This window comes from Phyllobates terribilis, unplaced genomic scaffold, assembly GCF_046119375.1.
Source record: "Phyllobates terribilis strain yellow unplaced genomic scaffold, ASM4611937v1 Scaffold_1__5_contigs__length_1240528914, whole genome shotgun sequence".
Classification (NCBI taxonomy): domain Eukaryota; kingdom Metazoa; phylum Chordata; class Amphibia; order Anura; family Dendrobatidae; genus Phyllobates; species Phyllobates terribilis.
Genome location: NW_027362761.1, coordinates 1,150,647,052 through 1,150,670,209, shown reverse-complemented (window position 1 = coordinate 1,150,670,209; position 23,158 = coordinate 1,150,647,052). Strand labels below are relative to the sequence as shown.

The 23,158-nt window shown below is 40.9% G+C and overlaps 1 protein-coding gene across 1 annotated transcript in view; it reads right to left on the bottom strand.

Annotated features, from left to right (window-relative positions):
• OTOP1 (otopetrin 1) overlaps nucleotides 1-13,835 on the bottom strand; it is a 51,322-nt gene extending 37,487 nt beyond the window's left edge. The window contains exons 1-2 of the mRNA XM_073657371.1: nucleotides 13,601-13,835; nucleotides 10,751-11,100 (exon numbers count right to left, since the gene is read on the bottom strand). Of these exons, the coding sequence (XP_073513472.1) occupies nucleotides 10,751-11,090 (340 nt within the window). The 5' untranslated portion in view covers nucleotides 11,091-11,100; nucleotides 13,601-13,835. The remainder of the gene's footprint in view (nucleotides 1-10,750; nucleotides 11,101-13,600) is intronic.
• Between the last annotated feature and the right edge of the window lie 9,323 nt (nucleotides 13,836-23,158).

Below are 23,158 nucleotides of genomic sequence, written 5' to 3'. Positions count from 1 at the left end.
TACAGAAACAATAACACAACACAATCTGTAGAAAGAAAATAATAATCTACATTTACTTCATGAATCACCAATAATAAATTACAGGTCATAAAAATGTAACCAATTAAATGACTATTAGAAGTGGAGGAAAAAAAGCATATTTCTTTGATATTTTACAAAGTGTCTTATGTTCGCATGCATTATTAATTTATGCAAAGTTTGTTAAAATTACGGTTCACTTTTAATTTCCAAGAGCCTGTAGGGCTCCCCTTTAGCTAATTTTAAAGAACTGGAACAAATAAGCTAAAAACAGACAGACAATCTCCTACTGTTTGCTGGTCACTAAAGCCCCCGTCTCACATAGCGAGATCGCTAGCGAGATCCCTGTTGAGTCACGGTTTTGGTGACGCAACAGCGACCTCACCAGCGATGTCGCTATGTGTGACACTTTGCAGCGATCAGGCCCCTGCTGTGAGGTCGCTGATCGCTGCAAAATGTCCTGGACCTTTTTTTGGTCGTTGCCCTCCCGCTGGTCAGCACACATCGTAACCCCCGCTCACCATAGCAGAGTGGTAACCATGATAAACAGCGGGTTACTAGGTGCGCGTGTGCCCCTAGTAACCCGCTGTTTATCATGGTAACCAGCCTGCTCCTGCTTCAGCAGGCTGGTAACCAGGAGCAGGACATCGTGGAAAGATTCTTTCCACGATGTCGCTGCTCCCCTGATCGTTGGTGAGCCTGCCTGTTTGACAGCTCACTAGTGACCACATAGCGACGCAGCAACGATCCCTGACAGGTCGTATCGTTGTCGGGATCGCTGTAGCGTCGCTAAGTGTGATGGGGCCTTAACTTTCTCTAGGATGTCACACAGAACACGCTGACTCAGCTACATCTCCCTTTAGGGAGGTCACAGATAGTCTCAAATCACTGATGAGAAATTTTCTATCCATCAGCTCCTGGCTAAGTGACAGCACTCCGGCCTTGCTACAATGCATCACTCTGGAATTTTGGGACTGTGGTAGATCAGCACACTCGGCTACGCATTGAGGTATAAATGGAACACTGTCTCTTTAAATTTTCAGTTGGTTTATTGTGCAGCATAAACCAATAAAAAGTTCATGGAAAATAAACTTAGCCCATCTGGCCTAACGGCAAACAAAAATAGGAAAAAAGTCCAGCAAAGTCTTTGCACCAGCCGGGTTAGCAAAAACCACATGGTTCAGGTTCAGCAGGAACAAACACACGCTCCTCTCTCTGGAGCTGGCCTCCAGATACTGACCACCTCCTGAGTCAGAAGACTGGCTTTTTATAGCCCCTAAACCATGCCCTGGAGTGGAGATAGGGTGGATAGCTTCCCTCCCAGCACCTAGCTATCCACCTATAAAGCATGCCCTTGTAACTCTGGCTTTTAACCCTCTCTGCACCTAATGTGCAGGAGAAACCTCCATGTTTTACATCACTGAAGCAAAAAGTCTCAGAGACACGTATCTCCCCTCTAGTATTCTGCCAGTGACTTTGTCACAGGGACCTATAAACCTTTGTTATAACTTCCAGAGACCTACTTCCCAGCTTCCATTCGAGAACACCATCACATATCCCTGCTTTCAGCCTTCCGGCACAAACTCAAGTCTACTGCTCTTGCCGGTTCCTGAAAGACCTCACATGATCTCACCGCACTCGCCATTCTTAAGCCAAACACTACCTTAGGCCTCTTTCACACTTCCAGATATTTCCGGTACTGGAGATACCAGTACCGTAGATATCTGTGTCTCTGTGTACCTGTGAGGCAACCATGTGTCGCCCGTGTGCCGCATCAGAATCACATGTACGTGCACCTGGGAATCAGCGGTACAGTTCACGCTGTTCCCAAGCATCGGGTGCTGCAGGCAAGTATCATCATTGTTCCCTGCTTGAGCTGCGATTAGCGAGAGTAAGGGACAATGTTGAGACTAGAGTAGTATTCTGCTCCCGCTGCCTCCAAGTGTAAAAATAAGAATAAAATAAAAAAAATCATTATACTCACCTGTCCAAAGATGAAATAATCCAGTGTCCCACGTTGTAATCCATCTGACCGACATTTCCTCAACAGCGTGAGTGTTGGCTTGAGGCGACTGCACATGCTGAGGAGGAGGGAAGAATGACTCGCAGCGAGCAGGCCCCTGAACTGAGCTCAGTGAGTGACAAGACACCGCTCTGTGAGCTCAGCGCAGTTCAGGGGCCTGTTCGCTGCATCAAGTCATTCTCCTCTGCTCCTCAGCGTGTGCGGTCACCTCAAGCCACTGCTCACGCTGATGAGGAAAATGTTAGTCAGATGGATTACAGCGTGGGACACTTATTTCATCTTCGTATAGGTGAGTTTGAAGATTTTTTTTTATTTTATTATTTTTGCACTTTGAGACAGCGGGAGCAGTATACTACTCTCAACATTGTCCCTTGCTTGTGCTGATCTCAGAGCAAGCAGGGGACAATAATGAGAGCTGTCTCCAGCACCCGGAGCCTGGGAACAGCGCAAACTGTTCTGCTGATTCCCAGGCGCCGGTACGTGTCACACTGATGACACTCGGATGTCATCAGTGTGCACGTGTGTGGGATGTTTTGCGGCTCGAGCTACATGTAAAAAACGGACATGTCAGAGTGTTTTGCCCACGGACACAAGTGGAAACACACTGACATGTGTGCAGACCCATTCATTTGAATGAGACTACGTGTGTAAGTGTCTCCGGTACGTGTGGAAACTGTCACCACACTTACCGGAGATATTGACGTGTGAATGAGGCCTTATAAAGATTCTCTCTTGTTCTTCCCTACAAGCAATATGGCGTAGCACTTCAGAACAGAACAGACATTTATAGGACATTTCACAACTTTCCCAAAGTTTTATGAAAACATTTACAGCACATCCTGCATTGCACTACTGTACCAAATTTATTATATATTTTAGGAGCCGGAGTCGGTCCATTTTATACCGACTCCACCAAAATGGACACTGACTGACTCCACAGCCCTTGGTGCAACAATATAACTCCAAAACCAAACATTTTCTCAAAGTGGCATACAATATATGGTGCTTACTCCCCTTATAGGAGAACATGTAAGAGAAGATAGAACTAATTTGCACGTTTCCATCTCTATTTTATTTATACAGCATGAGCAAATATTATTTCTTGTAAACAATGTTTCAGGTCACATGTCCCTTCATCAGGCGTGACCCAAAGCAAAGTAAACCCAAAAACAAATCATGATGATCTTAGGGATACGGTATTATGGTTGTTATCCTCTTCGTTTTAGACCTGGCTGTAAATGTTTGAAAATTTGTTGAGCAAGTTGTCAGCGCCACTGTAACGTGCACACTCAGCCTACATACACCCAGCAAGAGCTCTGCGGTCTGGATTCTTGTCTTTATATATCCCCTTTCAAGTGTCCTAAATATGAAGTTTGCAAGACGGAAGTACTAGTACTAAGTAGAGATAAGCGAATCGAATTTCCTGCATCCCTGTCAGCAGGATTGTGCTTAGTAAACCACATACACTGTCAGATGGATGCCGTTATACTGAGTAAAATGATACTTTTGTCGATGAAATCCGTCCTGTGGTTCTTTTATAAACATTATTTTCAGTTCTCCCATAATGAGATGCTTGTGCTCTGGGGCGGGACTTTAGGGAGGGGCTGTAGCTGGTGCTCTCAATATGAATGCCTATCTCTGGCTTCTGACAGGTCACTGTGCTTTCAGTGACCTGCCTACTATTTTAAATATTGCCTTTCTAATTTCTATGCCAAAGAAAAATTGACATGTCCCAAAATGGCTGCCGCCGCCTGCGCATGCGCAGTGGCATCTTTCAGTTGCTGAGAGATGCTACTGCGCGCGCGGACGCTATTTTGCTTGAGGAAAGAATTTGAGTGCAGCAATATGGCACTGCGCATGTGCAGTAGCATCTCTCGACAACCAAAAGATGCTACTGTGCATGCGCAAACGGCAGCCATATTGGGGGATGTAAATTTTCACTTTTGAACAGAAATTACACAGGCAATATTTAAAACAGCAGGCAGGTGACTGAAAGCACAGTGACCTGTCAGAGGCCAAAGAGGCATACATAATGAGAGCACCAGCTACAGTCCCTCCCTAAAGTCCCGCCCCAGAGCACAAGCATCTCATTATGGCAGAACTGAAAATAAAGATTATAAAAGAACCACTGGATGGATTTCATCAACAAAGGTATCATTTTATTCAGTGTAACGGCGCCCACCTGACAGTATATGTAGTTTACTAAGCACAATCCTGCTGACAGGTGCGCTTTGAAGAGGCTGTCCACTACTTTTTCATTGATGACTGGATCTCTTAGAACCCAGCAGCTCCTGCTCCCTCTAAGCCCATAGATTACCTGATCACAATCAATGCTTCTTATACTGTGTAAACAGCACTTGTTCAGATCTGTGTATACAGGGACCAAGAGGGCAAAGATGGTAACAAACCGTCTCTGCCTTTTCTATGTGAAGTTGGGCTGTGTCTGACAGATGGCTCCCCATACCCACATCTCGTGCAAGCAGCTTATTATGCATTGATGTTTTTGAACATCAGTGTACAATAAAGTGCGGACGGCCCTGACGTTTAAAGTCTATGTGTGGCCTGGAACTGGTTAATATATAAGTGACATAATTGATCTTGTATCTTAATGCTCTTATCATAAAACATTCAGAGATAAGGTATATGGAATACAAAAGGTATATGATACATAGAAAAATAGATGGTTTAGATTGAATCACATACAATAATCACCATATAAAAAAGTTCAAGCTGCGATTTTCAAATGGGCCACCAAAATGATCAGTATGGTGAATATTGATAGAAGTAAAATGATTGAAGAGCCACATGTAAAAAGTATTGACTGTCGGTGTACAAGTGAGATAAGCGGCAAGACCAAGACTATATGACTAAATTACATAACATCGCTTCTGCGGAATCAGAGATATCATAATTCCAATCCTGGCTGATTAACTCTTTGGTGAATGGTGCGTATAAGACTACCTCCGTCAATCCATCAGCTTTCCGCAATGTGATAATGGGTTACATGGCATCAGGGAAGGCGGCCTAACAAAAGTTATGACTTATATGTGACAAAAATTTTATTCACTGAATCTGCTACAAAAAAAACTAAAGAATTAGTAAAACAAAAAAAAAAAACCTTCCACACAATATTTGATATATTTGGAATCAGACAAAGCCATAGAATAAAGGATTTGTGCCGCATAGTGAACCTCATGAAAATTGAAAACAAACCCCAAAAAAAAGGCATTTGTTTTTTAAAGGGGGTGTGGAAAAAAAAAGAAAGTAAATTTCCAACTGCCAACAAAAATGTCACAAAGATGAAAATTCCTGGAGCCCTCCTTTTTAATCTTTCTGACACTGTCCCTCTGATTCCCGATCCTCTCTGTGTGTAACACATCTGCAGGCTTACACTCAGCACAATGTGATTTGGTAGTCTGAGCCACTCCTCCTGGTCTGGACCAGTCCATCTAAGAGCAGGGGGGAGTATCGCGGGTTAAGCTAGGCACATTTTTCCTTGGTAGCATAAAAAAACAGGTAAGTTTCGAAACACTGTCTTTTGGTTTGGGAGTATGAGCTTCCCCCCTGCTCCTAAATGGACCTACCCTGGACAGGGGGAGACTCAAAAAGCATATTCAGGGTCGCCAACTTGACTTTTTATTTTTTCTGGACAGCTTCTCAAAAAATCACAGACAGACAATATTTTTTATGGACACATTGGAAAACCTTACTAAATCATTATGATTATTAGTGATAAATGTCTACAGCCCATAATTCTGATAAGAAGACTGTATTCACTGTAAACTTATGATAATTACTGTACAGGGAAAATATATATTTGTGTACTGTGTTAGCCAGTAAATAGAAAAATCTTAAGGTTTGAGAGTCCTCAGTGGTTGATACCTTTTAATGGCTAACTGGAAAGATGGTAACAAGTTGCAAGCTTTCGAGACTACTCAGGTCTCTTCATCAGGCATAGTATAACACAAATTTCAGATTTTGTGGTATAATATGCCTGATGAAGAGACCTGAGTAGTCTTGAAAGCTTGCAACTTGTTACCATCTTTCCAGTTAGCCATTAAAAGGTATCAACCACTGAGGACTCTCAAATCGTAATTGTGATAATTACTGTCAAATTAATTTGTATAAGTTTCTTCAGCTTACAAAAAAATCCCGCACAACTTAATTTTTTTTTTACGGACATGTCTATTTTCACATACTGTCCTGGAATTTCTGGACGGTTGGCAGCCCTGAGCATACAGTGCCTACAAGTAGTATTCAACCCCCTGCAGATTTAGCTGGTTTGATAAGATGCAAATAAGTTAGAGCCTTCAAACTGCAAACGAGAGTAGGCTTTATGAACAGAAGCATAAATCTTACAAACCAAAAAGTTATGTTGCTCAGTTGAATTTTATTAAATTTTAAACATAAAAGTGTGGGTCAATTATTATACAACCCCTATGTTTAATATTTTGTGGAATAACCCTTGTTTGCAATTACAGCTAATAATCGTCTTTTATAAGACCTGATCAGGCCGGCACAGGTCTGTGGAGTTATCTTGGCCCACTCCTCCATGCAGATCTTCTCCAAGTTATCTAGGTTATCTAGACTGACTAGGCCACTCCAACACCTTGACTTTTTCCCTATTGAACCAGGCCTTGGTTTTCTTGGCTGTGTGCTTTGGGTCGTTGTCTTGTTGGAAGATGAAATTACGACCCATTTTAAGATCCTTGATGGAGGAGCGGAGGTTCTTGGCCAAAATCTCCAGGTAGGCCGTGCTATCCATCTTCCCATGGATGCGGACCAGATGGCCAGGCCCCTTGGCAGAGAAACAGCCCCACAGCATGATGCTGCCACCACCATGCTTGACTGTAGGGATGCTATTCTTGGGGTCGTATGCAGTGCCATCCAGTCTCCAAACGTCACGTGTGTGGTTGGCACCAAAGATCTCGATCTTGGTCTCATCAGACCATAGAACCTTGAACCAGTCTGTCTCAGAGTCCTCCAAGTGATCATGAGCAAACTGTAGATGAGCCTTGACATGACGCTTTGAAAGTAAAGGTACCTTACGGGCTCGTCTGGAACGGAGACCATTGCGGTGGAGTACGTTACTTATGGTATTGACTGAAACCAATGTCACTGCCATGAGATCTTCCCAGAGCTCCTTCCTTGTTGTCCTTGGGTTAGCCTTGACTCTTCGGACAAGCCTGGCCTCGGCACGGGAGGACACTTTCAAAGGCTGTCCTGGCCGTGGAAGGCTAACAGTAGTTCCATAAGCCTTCCACTTACGGATGATGCTCCCAACAGTGGAGACAGGTAGGCCCAACTCCTTGGAAAGGGTTTTGTACCCCTTGCCAGCCTTGTGACCCTCCACGATCTTGTCTCTGATGGCCTTGGAATGCTCCTTTGTCTTTCCCATGTTGACCATGTCTGAGTGCTGTTCACAAGTTTGGGGAGGGTCTTAAATAGTCAGAAAAGGCTGGCAAAAGAGATCTTTAATCCACACATGTGAAGCTCATTATTATTGGTGCCTGAACTATTTCTTAATACTTTAGGGTGACCAAACAGAATTCTTGTGGTTTGAGGGGTTGAATAATAAATGACACTCTGAATTAACTTTTTACGTTTAAAAAAACAACAAAAACAAAATTTGCTGCAGTGCATTTCCCACTTCCAGGCTGATCTACAGTACAAATGTCACAATGCCAAGTTAATTCCGCATGTGTCAACCAGCGGAATCTGCAGGGGGTTGAATACTACTTGTAGGCACTGTATTGTGCATAGAGAATACTGGCAACCATTTTTTTCATACATAAGGAGAGGACTGAGAATAGGAGGAGCAGTGCCAGACAGATTAAAAAGGAGGATACCAGGTATTTAACTATGCATTATGCATTTATTGTGATTTTTTTATTGGAAGGTGGAGGTTAACTTTAAATATATTTACTCCAAAATCAGGGGAATACCGTCAATAGTGTCAGAACATGTGGCCAGTATTGGGTCTGTGAGTTGGTGGGGGTCTGGTGCTGTACCCCCACAATTGGGAGGTTACTATTCAACGAATCATGGAAGCCTCAACTGTCTGCTGCACCATTCAGCTCAAGCTTACAAGTCTCAGCACAGTAGGCACAATGACATCACTACGTCCGTCTGCTGCACACAGCCTCAGTCCGCACACAGCACAGACCGGAGCAGCACATCGGGAAAATGGGGCAAGGAGAGTTGTTTTCATTTGTTTTTGAAAGGCAGGACTTATGGGGGACATGATGCTGTTTGAAGGGCTGTGGAGGCATGATACTGTGAGGGAGGAACCTACTTGTGTGGAAGGGTCTGTAGGCTCATCATACTGTGTGGCAGGGGAGCTGTGTGGCATCATACTGTGTGATGATCTTGGAGGCATTAGACTGTGTGGAGGTTTGTGGTACTGAGGGTAGGATAATACAGAGTAGGTGGTTTGGTTTGGGGGCCATGATACTGTATGTGGGGGAACTATGGAGATATCATATTGTGTGAAAGGCACTTTAGGGCATCATGCTGTGGGAATTAAACTGTGTTTGGCGTTACTGTGGGGGCCATCATATTGTTTTAGGGGAACTGTGGCATCATCATACTATGTGGAAGCACTATGGGGGTTTCATACTTTGCTGGAGGCATTGTAGTGTCATCACACTGTGACTAGGGCATTTTGGGGGAGCATCATATTCTATAAGGGCCATGAAATGGGTATTGTAGTGGGTGAGAACACTAAGGGTCTTCAGTAGCGGCATAAATACTGTGAACGTGCCACAATACATATTCTTCTCTCTGTGTTTAAAACTTGGGAGGTATGATAATGCCTACTCAGCCAAATATTTTTTTGGGGGGTGCTGGGGAAGGTGGGAGCAATAAGGACTATTTCTATGGGGCCCCATGATTTCTATGTACGCCTCTATCCAAAATTAAATATATAGATAAGAGCCACACTCAAAGGTAACTTTCAAAAGTGAAAACAGTTTATTTAGATGTATACTTTCACCACACTGTTGAAAACAAACAAGATGGAGCTTAAAGCGATATGCCGTGACGTTTAGACCAATAGTGGTCTTTTTCAAACATCGCTAAAATGGCTCCAGAATGGGGGTTGTAGGTGTATCATGAAGGGCAGGTACTTCCTTCTGCTGGGAATGCCTCAGCGGTGGGGTGGGGGTCCTGGACCGGTGAGTTGCTGTATTCTATCCAAAATTAGGCCTTTCCATCAGCTGATTTGATAAAATCCAATAGAAAAATAACATTTTGTATAAGAACCTGACTATATGCTAAATACTCTTCTACTCCATTATGTTCATAGACGACAGATCAGTCACTGAGGTTTAGAACAGGCAAAGTAATGAGGGCAGCCTTAGCATACAAAGAAAGGATCATTTCCTTCACCCTTCTACCATGTCTGGTCTGTCCGGACATTGATTGAAGGAAAGTTCCAAGCAGTAGAAAATATTGAACCATCCCTTCCTGCATTGCATAAATCTGATGAAGGGTTTTTGCCTGAAACTTTGTTCATTTTCTGTATATAACGTAGAATAGTATAGTAAAGCTTATTCACCAATTTCTTTTTACGGCACTTCAGATATTAACTTATGTCCATCGTTATATAATACTTTATAGACCCCTATAAATGTAATAAAGGTTTTCCACCCACAGTAGGCATACCACCTTTTTGGGGTGGCTGATCTACCTTACAGAACATGATTTGAAGAAGACAGCCAGCTAAGGCTCTGTTCACATTTACATTTAGTGACGCTTTGAGGGGCTCCATCTGGGGTTCCATAATTTTTGATGAGAAGAACAGCATACCACGTGGCAACCGAACCCCTTTATAAGTCAACATAAGCATTTGGTTACCATTTTGGAATGAGCCCAACCCCAAAAAATGGGCATCAACTGCTTATTCTATAAATGAGAGAGTGTGGACTGCACATTTACATGACTTTATAAATGATCTACTTTTATTTTATTTTCTAAAAATCTAATAAATTTAAAAGTAATTAAAGGATTTGTCCAGGTGATAACTTTTGGATCACTTGTGGTCCGCCCCAATAGGCAGAACAGCGCACTTTTATACCCACTAGAATGGAGTGACAGTGCGCATGCGCCACCATTGCTTCATTCATCCCCAAGGGGCTGCCGAGCAATGCACTCGGCTTTTTCCGACAGCCCCATAGAGAATGAACGAAACCATGGTCAGGCGTCCGTCCACCTGCCACTCTATTAATGAGGTTAAACAGTGGTGAGACCTCCACCGATCGGCAAGTTGTCACCTACACGACAGATTAGTGATAACTAGGGATGAGGAGACGAGTGGAAGTTTGGGTTCTGGTATGGGACCTAAACATTATTCCAAAGTTTCGTTCGGGTACCAGAACTGTACCCGAACTTCAACCAGAACCTGAACCCCAATGAAAACAATTGGGTCCCGACCGTTTGAGCTGGAAAAAAAAACGCTCTCCCGCTCTCTCTCTCTCTCTCTCTCTCCTTGGACTTACCTTGGAACTCCGAACATTGCAGGGACTTGCGGGAGAAGTCTGTATTCGGAGTTTAACACAGGACAATAACTGTTCGATACGAACCCCGAACTTAAGTTCGGGTTCGCTCATCTCTAGTGATAACTTGTTTTCACTAAACAACCATTTTAAAACCTTACCCAGATTGCGCCCCCTAGAGCTCATATTAAAAAAGACGCTTCACATCACTTACATCTCAGCCACCGTGCTCCAGCATCCACATCTTTCTCAATGATGCTTCTTCTTTGAGTGTAACTCCCAAAAATGTACCAAAGCATCCACACCACCTGAATGAGCATCAAGGTGATGAGATAGGACAGGGGGTCTCTGTCTGTAATCCCAACGGCATGAATGGCCCAGGCGAACATAAGCAGCAGCCCCACCAGGAAGATATTGAAGCCATATTGGCTGCTGAGGATCTCTGCGTTTTTCTGAGGATAGTTGTGAATCAAATTCAAGTGGAATTTTTTTTCTGGAGATTTTTGACGTTCCTCTGGCGAAGGCAATGTATCTAGCTTGTTTTCATCCGCCATATTTTCTTTTCTGGAATTAAGTAGGAAGAATATTGTTTGAAAGGCAAAAGAGGAAAACAAAAAAGTAAACCCCAGTAAAGTTATTATAATTTTTAATTTACAGTAAAAAATGTTAATGACTCCAAGTATACCTATAATAACCAATATTATTTTTTTTTTGTAGATTACTGATGTAGAATTGGTCATTCCTTTCTCTTGGGTTGCATTTCTTGTACATGGTCGTAACTCATTAGAATTACCTGGTGTTCTATGAAAACAACAGAGAATACCGTACATCAGAGTTCTGAAAAATTCATCTCTCCCTCCACAAATTTTGCATCAAGGCCTTCGAACCTATGGCTTAACCCTTACCTTAGCCCTTGCTAGAGCTTTTCATAGCTTTGTATAGTAAAACGTATACACTCATTTATTTTAACCTCTTCTTTAATTTTTTCCTCCCTTTCTTCCAAAAGTCATAACTTGAACTTGTTTTTATTTTTCTCGTCCATTTTAGCCGTATTAGGGCTTTTTTTCTCTTTGCACAATGAGTTTAATTTTGAACGACACCATTTATTTTACCATAAAATACGAAACAAATTGTATTGTATTGTAAGTGCGGTGAAATTGCTATTAAAAAAAAATTCCATCATTGATTTTTGAGTTTTATTTTTAAAGGTGTTCGCAGTGCATTAAAAATGACAAGGCATTATGATTCTCCAGGGTAATAGTAGAGATCAAATTTGACCAGTTTTTTTATTATATTAGTGTTTAAAAAAAAAAACAGAAATTTGTAAAAAAAAAATAAAAATTTTGTTTGTGTTACAATTTTCCGAGAACCGTAACTTTTTCATTTTTTCCATCAACTGAGCTGTAAGGGGGCTTGTTTTTTTGCAGGGCAATCTGACGCTTTCATTTTTTCCTTTTTGGTATATATGCAGTATATATTTATCCCTTTTAGCTGTATTTCTTTTTCAGAAATGCGACGACCAAAAAACTGAAAATTTGATGTATTGAAATCTCTTGTGCCCTATGGCATTTTCCATACAGGTCAAAATGTTTTATCTGACTTTTACAAATGTGGCGATGCCAAATATGATTATTTTTTTGTAATGGGGGAAATGTGGAATGATTTGAACTTTTAGTTTTTTTAATTTTTTTTTTTTATATTTTTAAAATCTTTTTTTTTAAAAATACTTGTACTATACGCTGCTATATTATATATACACATAAAATCACGGTCTCCTATGAATATCAGCTACAAGTCGGGTTTTACAGGAGTAAATGTCATGGGAGGTAACCTATTGGCACCCTGCAATCACACTGCGGGTGGACAATGGACACTTAGAGCAGCGTGCCCTCGGAAACGTATGCCATAAATGTCGCTGTCAAATATTGACAGCGGCATGTGAGGGGTTAACAGGAGCTGAGCTCTGATACATGCTGGATGGATATGGTGCGGACTCCGCTCCTGAGCCCGATCCATACACCTAAACTCAATTTGCGACATACGGCAGATGTCTAGGAGGGATTAAAGGCACCTTCGGGAATTAAAATATATGAGTCTTAAAAATGATAAGTAAATATAAAGTAAATATTATTTACCAATCACTATAAATGTAATATAGGGTTTCTGCCATTTTTAACCAAGGATAAAGGGAGTAATGGATTTAGGATTTGGCTTATCACGGACTATAATGTTACAATCCAGTCTGGAAATGATTAATTGAAAATCGAGTCACTTTACAAAATGTTTTGCTCCCGATTCCAACCAAAAATACTGCCCAGGTGCAGGGTGATTTCCATGTACTGGTTTTTTGCAATTTTTTTTCTGTGATTTTGTAAAAAGTTGTACAAAAAAAACCCCCACGATGAACATGCGATGAAAAATTACGGGTTCTAGGAATTTATTTTATTGGATACCTCTGTCTAAAATTGCGATAATCCAGGTAAAAAGGTTTAGTGATGTAAACCAGAGACCAAAAGGATGTAAGAAGCAGACGGACAGAGCACGTCTTCCCATCACCATCTCTCGCTGGTGGCAATCCTACACTTGACCTAATCCTGACACTACTGAAGCTTATAGAACTAGAAGGACAGGCAGAGGCGTAATAATTAGTTAGAATTAGTCCAAATAGGAAGTAACTTTACTGCCACCCTCCATTTTATAAGGCAAAAATTACAGGTTTTGTTATTGCGGCTAAAAATATTTTACTTTTACCGGCATCTGAGTAGAAATACCAGCCGTGCCAGTAATTTATCAGCCAGTACTTATATATCGCATTACCTATAGAAAAAAAAATTATATATTGTACTCCTCACATACACTTTGCAAAAGTGCTCAGTGTAGCAGAGCTATATTTTTTCCGTTTAATTGTAGCTCTGCACCATTTGTGCAAAGTGATAACTCGCTAGGTATAAAATGCAAAACATACAACAAAAGGCAATCAATTAATTAAAAATATATATATTAATTTATAAATGGTATTTCTAAAATTAGAGATGTTATAGCAAAGAATTCCCCATTGCCTTACCACATCCACAGGTGTGATCTCCGTGCAGCAGGACGCCGGAGTAATGTGGCAGGCAAAATTTTCTCAGATGGGACTTTGTCCCAAGCTGCTGCTTTGATCCCTCTTATAGGGATGGGACGTCAGAGGGAAGCAGCCTACAGGTGGATAGGGTTTCAGGAGAACACCTCTGTATAGCGTAGTCAGAGGAGGTAGTGTCCTGCCCACATCTCTTCCAGCTGTACTCCAGGACCTCACAGACAGACACTGTTCCTGGAAATGCTGCTCCTCGCCGCTGTCACACACCCAGCACTGAAGTGGCTGGATGACAGATGCAAATGATAGGAAGAAAGGAGAAGTATTTGTAAACTATAAATGACGACCTGTTGACATCTTCAAAAGTGGTATGAAAAGTTGTCCAACAAAGGCAATGATTTATCATCAAACCTAGAGAACGGTCACCCAAAAAAAAAAAAACACAAATCCCAGACAGGAAACTAAATGATGGGATATTGCCATACAGATCTGCCAACTTGACTTTCTAATTTTTCCTGGACAGCTTCTCAAAAAATCAAGGTTGCATTGGATAAATAATTATGATTCTAAGTGATTCATGTCTGCAGTCTATAATTCTGATATGAAGACATCAGCTGCCGTCACTGTGAGCTATAAAATGATGATAATTACAGCCATCATAATCTGTACAAGTTTCTTCAGCATCAAAAAAAAGTTCAATTTTTTTTACCCACAGGGCAAAAAAAAAGTGACTTATTTTTACGGACTATCCTGGAATTTCTGGCAGTTGGCAATCTTGTTCCCATAATGGAAATTTTTTACATATCTACTACATGCAGGTCCAACATCAAACTTCACCACACACTTCTCTCCATTCATTAGTATACAGTATGGGTCAGGCTTGGACTGGCCCACAGGAGAACAGAAGAATGCTCGGGTGGGCCCCTGTACAAAAGTGGGCCACCACCCTCTCATATGAGCAGTACTTGGCACCAGGCTTGGACTGGCCCACAGTAGAAGAGGAGAATCCTCCGGTGGGTCCCTGTGCAAGAGTGGGCCACCACCCTCTTATATGAGCAGTACTTGGCACCAGGCTCGGACTGGCCCACAGGAGAATCCTCTGGTGGGTCCCTGTGCAAGAGTGGGCCACCACCCCCTTATATGAGTAGTACTTGGCACCAGGCTCGGACTAGCCCACAGGAGAACAGGAGAATCCTCCAGTAGGCCTCTGTACAAGAGAGGGCCACCACCCTCTTATAGGAGCAGTACTTACTATGGGTGGTCGGCAAACTCAACTTTAGTGACCAGCGTCAGGCAGCTGCTACAAAAAGCAAATAAAATACTAGGATGCACTATAAGAGGCCTCGATGCTCATGACAAGAACATAGTTCTGCCTTTATACTAGTCACTATTGCAACCATATTTATAGCTTGATTACACACTGCAGCGTTTTACAGGACCAACAAAATTAATGAAATTTCTAAAATCTCGTGCACACGCTGCTTATTTTTTCCTTGCGGATTTGAACCATCAGGCTATGTTCCCATTGATGAGTTTTTGATGCATTTCTGCCACTATTAGGCTGTGTGCCCACGATGAGCTTTTGACTCATCTTAGGCCACGTTCACACGTTCAGTATTTGGTCAGCATTTTACATCAGTATTTGTAAGCCAAAGTCAGGAGTGGGTGATAAATACAGAAGTGGTGATGTGTTTCTATTATACTTTTCCTCTGATTGTTCCACTCCTGATTTTGGCTTACAAATACTGATGTAAAATACTGACCAAATACTGAACGTGTGAACGTGGCCTGACAGTACCAGCAAAGTGGATGGGATTTATAGAAATCTCAAGACCGCTGTGCTTCTTTTTACTCAACGTAAACTGACCTGCGGTGCGTATTTGAAATTCGCAACATGACAATGTCTCTTGCGGGTACGCTGAGTTTTCTGTGTGGATTTTCCCCATAGACTTACATTAAGTGCGGAAAATCTGCAGGTAAAACACATGTAATCTGCACATGATTTGTAGCAAAGTTTTGTCAAATCCAAATACCAGGAAGTATCAAAAACAAAGCAGCTTCATTTAAAGCATGACACCAAAAAGAGACAAAAACCACAGTGTCAAAAACGCAGGTAAAAAAAAACCCACAAAAAATGAATGAGAAAAAAATGCAAGTAACCTCATTTACTTAATAGATGCAGAAAATCGGCAACATCAAAAACTCACCAAATCCTCATCGTGGGAACGTTTTTGAGGGATTTTTTCTACTTGGGTTTTTATGATGTATTTGTCTCTTTTTGATGTGTCATGTTTTAAATAAAGCTGCTTTGTTTTTGATACTTCCTGGTATTTGGCTTTAACAAAGCTTTATTGATGCAAATCATGTGGATATTACATTAGTTTTTAAGTAAGTGACATGGCTAATCAGAAAAACTATACTACATTTCTAATTGTGGATATTCGCTAATATTATTATACATACTATATATTGGGATAGGATCTTGGAGATGGGAATACCCCTTTAAAGTGTTTTTTCAGTTCTGCAGCATGTCAATTTTTTCAGCATTTCTGCAGTTCAAATGAATGGGGAAAAAACTAATGATGAGCGAGCATGCTCGTTACTCGAGATTTACGAGCATGCTCGGGTGTTTTCCGAGTATCTTCAGCGTGCTCAGGTGTTATGTTGGAGTCACTCTGTGCACATAATTTGCGACTGTTTGACAGCTTTAATACATGTGAGGAATGCTTATTTCTTAGGCATTCCTCACATGTATTAAAGCTGTCAAACAGTCGCACACGGGAGTGACTGAAACATAACACTCGAGCACGCTGAAGATGCACGGCGAGCACCCGAGCATGCTCGCCGAAAGGGTTAACAGAACATACTCGCTCATCACTAAAAAAAACACATAAAAAAATGTATTTTCCACAGCGTTTTTTCTGCCAAAACTGTTTTTTGCTACAGAAAAATCTTCAGCAAATACTCAGCGTGTGCACATAGCCTTAGAATACAGTGTACAATCTTAAGAAGGACATAGGAGAACTAGAGCGGGCGCAGAAGAGCGACCAAATGTGAACGCAAGGACATGAGGTGAAAGGCGAGTCTGACACCACATTCTTCCACAGATATTATGAAATATATACAGCGCTCACTATGAGAAAAAGATGTTTTTCACTAAATCCCTGTCTTCCTTAGTAACTGCTCCTATATACAATGTAATCACAGGTGAGCAATCAAGACAATAAAGATATGTAGCAATAACAATAAACTAATACAGACATTAACCCATTGGCATCACACTCAGTTTTGGCCTTTATGACAAACATTTTTTTCCCCGATCCAGGAGCCATAACGTTATTATTTTTTTTCGGTGAGGGCGAAACTTCGGAGAGTTGTGTTTGTCAGTGACGTCATTTTGAGATACATAAAAAAAAAACGTATTAACAAAACTTTTATTAACTTTTTTTTATGAAAAGGAATATAAACAAAACAGCAATTCTGCCCTAGATTTTTAATTTTTTTTTTGCGTTTTAAGTTTCACGCCATTCATCATGTTCATTTTCTTCTGCGGTCAGTACGTATATGGCCATAACAAATTTCTATTACTTTTTTTTTGGAGCTGTATGACGGCTTGTTGTTTGCTGTACCTGTAGTTTGTACTGGTACAATTTTGGGGTACATGTGAATTTTTTAATCTTTTTTTTTTTTTTTTTTTCATTATTTTTTGGTAGGAGGCAGGAACAAAAAACATTGAATCTAGAATTGTTTTTAAATTTTATTTTTTTGCAGAGTTTGCCTTGCAGTGTAATTGAGATGTTACTTTGATTATGTGGGTCGATACGTTTACAGTGATGATAATCAATATATACTTTTTTTTTTTTCGTTTTACAATTTTTTCCCACGAAAAATCACTTTTGTTACTTGTCATATTGTAGGAGTCTTAATTTTTTATTTTTTCTGTTTACACAACTGTATGAGAGCTTGATTTTTGCATAAGGAGCTGTAGTTTAGATTTGTGCCAATTTGAAATAAGACTTTTTAAATCACTTTTTTTTTTTTTTTTTTTTTTGAGCCAAGATTAACAAAAACAGCAATTATGGCATACTCTTATAAACTTTTTTTTTTTTTTTTTTTACAGTGTTCAACATACGTGATGAAAACTTATATAGTTCATAGTATAGGTCGCGTTACGAATGTGGCAATACCAAATATGTGTCGTTTTTGCGAGGGTACTGGTTTCCCTAACAAATATATTTTTTTGTTGATAAAAAAAAATTAAAATTAAAAGCAATTTTAACACTTAAAAACATTTTTCTGTTATTTTACAGTACCTTCTAGTCTCACGAGGAGACTTAGACCTGTGATCCTTTGATAGCATTGATAATACACTGTACTACCTACAGTGGGGAAAATAAGTATTTGATACACTGACGATTTTGCAAGTTTTCCCACCTACAAAGAATGGAGAGGTCTGTAATTTGTATTATAGGTACACTTCAACTGTGAGAAACCGAATCTAAAAATGAAAACCAGGGAATCACATCGTATGATTTTTACATAGTTAATTAGCATTTTATTGCATTAAATAAGTATTTGATACAATAGAAAAACAGAACTTAATATTTGGTACAGAAACCTTTGTTTGCAATTACAGAGGTCAGACGTTTCCTGTAGTTCTTGACCAAGTTTGCACACACAGCAGCAGGGATTTTGGCCCACTCCTCCATATAGATCTTCTCCAGATCTTTCAGGTTTTGGGGCTGTCGCTGGGCATTATTGAGTTTCAGCTCCTTACAAAGATGTTCTATTGGGTTCAGGCCAGGAGACTGGCTAGGCCACTCCAGGATCTTGAAATGCTTCTTACAGAGCCACTCCTTAGTCGCCCTGGCTGTGTGTTTCGGGTCATTGTCATGCTGGAAGACCCAGCCACGACTCATCTTCAATGCTCTTACTGAGGGAAGGAGGTTGTTGGCCAAAATCTTACAATACATCCATCCATCCTCCCTTCAGTACGGTGTGGTCGTCCTGTCACCTTTGCAGAAAAGCACCCCCAAACATCCCATGGTGGGATGTTTCTTCCACCATGCTTCACAGTTGGGACGTTGTTCTTGGGGGTGTACTAATCCTTATTCTTCCTCCAAACACGGCGAATGGAGTTGATGCCAAAAAGTTCTATTTTGGTCTCACCTGACCACATGACCTTCTCCCATGCCTCCTCTGGATCATCCAGATGGTCATTGGCGAACTTCAAACGGACCTGGACATGTGCTGGCATGAGCAGGAAAACCTTGCGTGCCATGCAAGATTTTAATTCATAACGGCATAGTGTGAGACTAACGGTAATGTTTGAGATTGTGGTACCAGCTCTCTTCTGGTCATTGACCAGGTCTTCTAGTGTAGTTCTGGGCTGATTCCTGGCCTTTCTCAGAATTATCCTTAGCCCACGAGGCGAGATCTTGCATGGAGCCCCAGCCCGAGGAAGATTTACAGTCATCTTGTGTTTCTTCCATTTTCTAATAATTGTGCCAACAGTTGTTGCTTTCTCACCAAGCTGCTTGCCTATTGTCCTGTAGCCCATTCCAGCTTTGTGCAGATCTACATGTTTGTCCCTGGTGTCCTTCGACAGCTCTTTGGTCTTGGCCATGATGGAGAGGTTGGAGTGTGATTGTGTGGACAGGTGTCTTCAATACAGGTAATGAGCTCAAACAGGTGCAATTAACCCCTTTACAGCCTGTGACGTATTAGTACGCACAGGCTGTAATCCCCCGGCTCAGTGAGGGCTCCGGCGGTGAGCCCGCACTGAACCGAGCACATGTCAGCTGATTATTACAGCTGACATTTGCCCGCAACAGCCGCGGGTGGAATCGCCATCCACCCGCGGCTGTTAACATGTTAAATGATGCTGTCAATCTCCGACAGCGGCATTTAACGCGCGCTTCCGGGAAGCGCGTCCTAAGCCCCACCCATCAGCGACCCCGTCACGATGGGTGGGCATGACAACCCAGGGTCTGCAGCAGACGCCTGCGGTTGTCATGAGCTGGTCGCTATGAGCGCCACCTAGTGGTCGGCGCTCATAGCACAGGACCATTTCTGCTGCATACAGGGGATCTGCTGATCCCCTGTATGTAGCAGAAGCGATCGAACAGTTGCTGCTTCTAGTCTCCTATGGAGACAATAGAAGCATGCAAAAAGTGAAAAAAAGTTTTTAAAAATATAAAAATAATTAAAAAAAATATAAAAGTTTAAATCACCCCGCTTTCGCCCCATTCAAAATAAAATTAAAAAAAAAACCTACATAGACATATTTGGTATCGCCGCGTTCAGAATCGCCCGATCTATCAATATAAAAAAATAATTAATCCGATCGGTAAACGGTGTAATGAGAAAAAAATTCTAAACGCCAGAATTACGTTTTTGGTCGCCGCAAAATTGCAATAAAATGCAATAACGGGCGATCAAAACATCGGATCTACCCCAAAATGTTATCAATAAAAACGTCAGCCCAGCGTGCGAAAAATAAGCCCTCACCCAGCCCCAGATCCCGAAAAATGGAGACGCTACTGGTCTCAGAAAATGGTGCCATTTTTTTTTTTTTTTTTTTTTTAAACAAATTTTGGAATTTTTTTTCACCACTTAAATAAAAAAGAACCTATACATGTTTGGTGTCTACGAACTCGTAATGACCTGGAGAATAAGAATGGCAGGTCAGTTTTAGCATTCAGTGAACGTGGTAAAAAAATAAACAAAAACCACTGTGGTATTGCACTTTTTTTGCAATTTCACCGCACTTGGAATTTTTTTCCCGTTTTCCCGTACACTATATGGTAAAACTAGTAATGGCGTTGAAAAGTACAACTCGTCCCGCAAAAAATAAGCCCTCACACGGCCATATTGACCAAAAAATAAAACCGCTATGGCTCTGGGAACAAGGGGAGCAAAAAAAAAAAAAAAAAAAAAACAAATCCCAAGGTTGCGAAAGGGTTAATACAGGTAAGGAGTGCAGAGTAGGAGGGCTTGTTAAAGAAAAACTAACAGGTCTCTGAGAGCCAGAATTATTGCTGGTTTGTAGCTTATCAAATACTTAATTCATTTGCATTTTATTGCATGAAATTTGTAAAAATTATACAAAGTGATTTTCTGTTTTTTTTTTTAGATTCTGTCTCTCACAGTTGAAGTGCACCTACAATATAAACAACAGACCTCTCCATTCTTTATAGGTGGGAAAACTTGCAAAATTGGCAGTGTATCAAATACTTATTTTCCTGGGTATGGGTATATGATGAGTTTTTGACGATGTATATTTCTGCTGACCAAAAAAAAAAAAAAAAGCCATGAGAGTCTTATAGTTCCAGCAAAGTGGATGGGATTTATAAAAATCTCATAGCCCCTGTGCTTTTTTTTTTTTTTTTTGTTACACTGTGTAAACTAACCCGTGGTGCAAAGCAAAAACACAACGTGTGAACATAGCCTTATAGTAAATACGCGTTTTATATGTGGATTTCCCCTAAAGACTTGAATGAGATGAGAAAAATACATTCATGTTTTTAGTGCATTTCCTCCACAGCTGAAACACAATAAAAATGTACATAATACGCACATGACTGAGTTTTATGAAAGCTGAGAACCAGGAAGTTTCCAAAACGAAGTAGTTTTATTTAACCCCTTAAGAACAGAGCCACTTTGTATGTTAGTGACAGAGCCTCATTTTCCAAATCTGACCTTTATCATCTTCCAGTGATTCAGAGTTTTCCAACAAATTTACAAAACTTTTTTTTTTTTTTTTTTTTTTTTTTTTTTTTTAGGGACCACATCACATTTGAAGTGACTTTAAGAGGCCTATGTGACAGAAAATACTTAAAAGTGACACCATTCTAAAAACTACACCCTCAACACCATATTCAAGAAGTTTATTTACCCTTCAGGTGCTTCACAGGAACTGAAGCAATGTGGAAGGAAAAAAAAGAACATTTAACTTTTCTTCACAAAAATGTTACATTAGACACAATTTTTTTTTATTTTCACAAGTTTAACAGGAAATAAATGGACCCCAAAATTTGTTGTGCAATTTCTCCTTTGCAAGCCACTACCCCATATGAGGGTGAAAACTACTGTTTGGGCGCATGGCAGGGCTCAGAAGGGAAGGAGCACCGTTCAACTATTGGAACACAAATTTGTCTGGAATCGGTAGCGGACGCCATGTTGCGCTTGGAGAGCCCCTAATGTGCTTAAGCAGTCGAATACCCCACCACCACCACCATAAGTGACCCCCATTTTGGAAAGTACGGCTCTTAAAGAATGGCTCTAGTGGTGTAGTAATAATTTTAAACCCACTGGTATTTCATAGAATTGTATAACATTGGGCTGTGAAAAAAATTTTTGCATTAAAATGTTGTTTTAGGCCCAAGTTTTTAATTTTCAAAAGGGCCAATAGGAGAAAATGGACCGCAAAGTTTGTCACACAATGTCAACTGAGTACAACAGTGCCCCATTTGTGGTCAAAAACTACTTTTTAGGCACACAGCAAAGCTCAGAAGGGAAGGAGCGCCATATTGGAGTACAGATTTTGCGAGCGCCATGTTACTTTGGCAGAGCCCCTGAAGTGTCAGGATTCCCCATAAGTGGACCCCATTTTACAAACTACACCTCTTAATGAAACCATCTAGGGGTGAAGTGATCATATTGACAACACATTTGTTTCACAAAATGTCATACCATTGAGCCGTGAAGAAAACAAATTACATTTTTACCACTAAAATGTTGTTTTAGTCCCAGATTTTACATTTTTGCAATGGGAAATAGGTAAAAATTACCACATAATTTGTTACACAATTTTTTATAATGTGGCAATACCCCAGATGTGGCTGCATAGTACTGTTTGGCCATACCACGAGACTAGGAAGGGAAGGAACACAATTTAACTCTTGGAGAACAAATTTTCATATATTAGTTTGCGGACTCCATGTACAGAGCCCCTATGTGCCAAAAGAGCAGAATCCCCCCTCAATTGACCGCAATTTGGAAATTACACCCCTCTGTGAATTATCTACAGGTGTAGTGACGATTTTGCTAGCAATGGGTGTTGCCAAGTAAAAACGAAAATATGCCATTGTAGTCCACAGTACATTATGCCCAGCTCGTGCTTCTGGAGACACGCACCCTGTAAATTAAGTGAGCTCTCCGCACTACAGTAATGGCAAACATGTGGATGCTAGCTGCGGATTAGGCACACTGTGGGGCTCAGGAGGAGGGGGATCGTTTGGATTTGGGAGCACAGATTTTGCTGGATTTCTTTTGGTGGGACGTCACTTTTCCAGAGCTTTTGTACTACCAACAATGTGGACACCCCCTATATTTCTGTTAACAGATGATGAATATGAGTGAGGATTTATTTTTTGTGGGTTGAGTAGAAACTTTTATTGGTGGCATTTTGGAGAACAGAACATCTTGGATCACATTTGTCCTGCCCTCTACAGTAAGCACTTACATTGGGGTTTCCATCTACAAAATAAATGATTCGGATGAAACTTCGAGGGATCCATTCCCCAATGAGGCAGTAGAGTTACT